The sequence below is a fragment of the Cyprinodon variegatus genome, unplaced genomic scaffold (genome assembly GCF_000732505.1).
Source record: "Cyprinodon variegatus isolate N-32 unplaced genomic scaffold, C_variegatus-1.0 Scaffold606, whole genome shotgun sequence".
Taxonomy (NCBI): domain Eukaryota; kingdom Metazoa; phylum Chordata; class Actinopteri; order Cyprinodontiformes; family Cyprinodontidae; genus Cyprinodon; species Cyprinodon variegatus.
The window spans coordinates 653,920-656,081 of NW_015151059.1; the positions used below are offsets into that span (position 1 = coordinate 653,920).

General features: G+C 39.2%; 1 protein-coding gene across 1 annotated transcript in view; it reads right to left on the bottom strand.

Moving 5' to 3' along the window:
• usf1 (upstream transcription factor 1) overlaps positions 1 to 2,162 on the bottom strand; it is a gene marked incomplete at its 5' end in the record, with an annotated part of 7,267 nt that overhangs the window by 1,648 nt on the left and 3,457 nt on the right. The window contains 2 exons of the mRNA XM_015392789.1: positions 1,008 to 1,136; positions 1,210 to 1,304. Of these exons, the coding sequence (XP_015248275.1) occupies positions 1,008 to 1,136; positions 1,210 to 1,304 (224 nt within the window). The remainder of the gene's footprint in view (positions 1 to 1,007; positions 1,137 to 1,209; positions 1,305 to 2,162) is intronic.

The window sequence follows — 2,162 nt, forward strand, 5'->3', positions numbered from 1 at the left end:
GCTATCACTGCCCCTACAGAGTTAGCATGGCTATCACTGCCCCTATATAGTTAGCATGGCTATCACTGCCCCTACAGAGTTAGCATGGCTATCACTGCCCCTATATAGTTAGCATGGCTATCACTGCCCCTACAGAGTTAGCATGGCTATCACTGCCCCTATATAGTTAGCATGGCTATCACTGCCCCTACAGAGTTAGCATGGCTATCACTGCCCCTACAGAGTTAGCATGGCTATCACTGCCCCTACATAGTTAGCATGGCTATTACTGCCCCTACAGAGTTAGCATGGCTAGCACTGCCCCTACATAGTTAGCATGGCAATCACTGCCCCTACAGAGTTAGCATGGCTATCACTGCTCCTATATAGTTAGCATGGCTATCACTGCCCCTACAGAGTTAGCATGGCTATCACTGCCCCTATATAGTTAACATGGCTATCACTGCCCCTAAAGAGTTAGCATGGCTATCACTGCCCCTATACAGTTAGCATGGCTATCACTGCCCCTACATAGTTAGCATGGCTGTCACTGCCCCTACAGAGTTAGCATGGCTATCACTGCCCCTACAGAGTTAGCATGGCTATCACTGCCCCTACATACTTAGCATGGCTATTATTGACTTTCAGGCAACATATTTATGTTGGTTTTTTTTGTAAGATTAAATAAAATGCCTAAGAATTTAATGCTCAAGTTCAAAAAATAAGTAAAACATTTTTTATTTTATAATCAGTTATTGTTAAACGTTTGGACAATCATCAATACTTCTGAGTGAGATGAGAATTTATGGTATGAGAAAATACCCAAAGGGGAACACAAGTCAAAATAGGCTGGGAAACACTGCCTTAAATGACTGCAGTGAATGTTTTTGTTCTCCGTTTCTTTGAGCCAAGAAGCTCCTGGATGCCTCCTAATCTGAACATAACATCCTTTAAATGCTGCATGAACCTCTTGTTACTTTTCCTAAAACAACAATCATCACCAAACAGCATCCATGAAACAGACATACCTCCTGTCTCAGTAGCTGGTTGTCGACTCTCAGACGCTCCAGAGCGCCGATATCGTCTCCCAGCTTCATGTTGCTCTGTCTCAGTTCTTTGATGTAATCACAGGCCTTTGACAGGATCCCCCCTTTACTCTGAAAAAAGGAACACCAAGTCAGTCCAAATGTCCCCCCCTCCCCTGTGGTTATAAGCCCAGTTGGCGCTGACCTGGCCTGTCTTGGTGTAGTCCACGTTACACTCTGGGATGGCCTTCGAAAGCTGAACGATCCAGTTGTTGATCTTGTCCCGGCGCCTTCGCTCAACTGGTGGAACATTTGATTTAGAAATAGATATTTCTGATGAAGGATGTTGGTAAAACAAGTTTAAAAAAACAGCTAACAAAGAGGACCAGAATCTTCAAAAACACTTTTAATCATAACATGAAGGTGCGCGAGGACTGCTTTAATGAATTATTTTTAGGATTTTATATATCAGGCATGCATGTAGGGCTGCAACTAGTGATTATTTAGCAAATCATCATTTGATTAATTGATTAATCATCAGATAGGAAAAGATTCCTTAAAGAAAACTTTTTACAAAATTAAACCAGGTGAAACTAAAACTTTTCCACGTGAGGAGTTTTGGACAGAGCAGATTGACAGGAGAAAAAAGGTTTATCTTAAAAACAAAATGTTTATGTTTATATATATTTTTTACAATCTTGGTATAATTCCTGCTCTAAGTGGGTCGCTCTGACAGCTAAAGGCATGTTTTAGAGTCTCTAAATTCCAGTTAACAATCGATTATTAATTTATTATTTCAATAATTATTAATCCAATTACTCATTTCAACCCTACATGCAATTAGATCTGGAACTAATATTTGATTTTGCTTTAGAAAAGAAAATATACAAAAATATAAATCATATATATATAAACAAAGGACTACTCAGACCCACGCCATTGTATGTGTAAAAATATCCACATATACAAATGTGGAATATATCAAACTCTGCAGAATCAGTAATAATAATATTGATAGTTATGGCGTGTTCACACTGAGCCTGATTTAACAACAATGTTGCCTACAGGTGCTGCCGCTTGCCTTAAAGGAGAAGTCAGAATTCAAACTTCTGAAAGTACTTTAAAATAAACATTATTACATACTGTTCAATATATAAT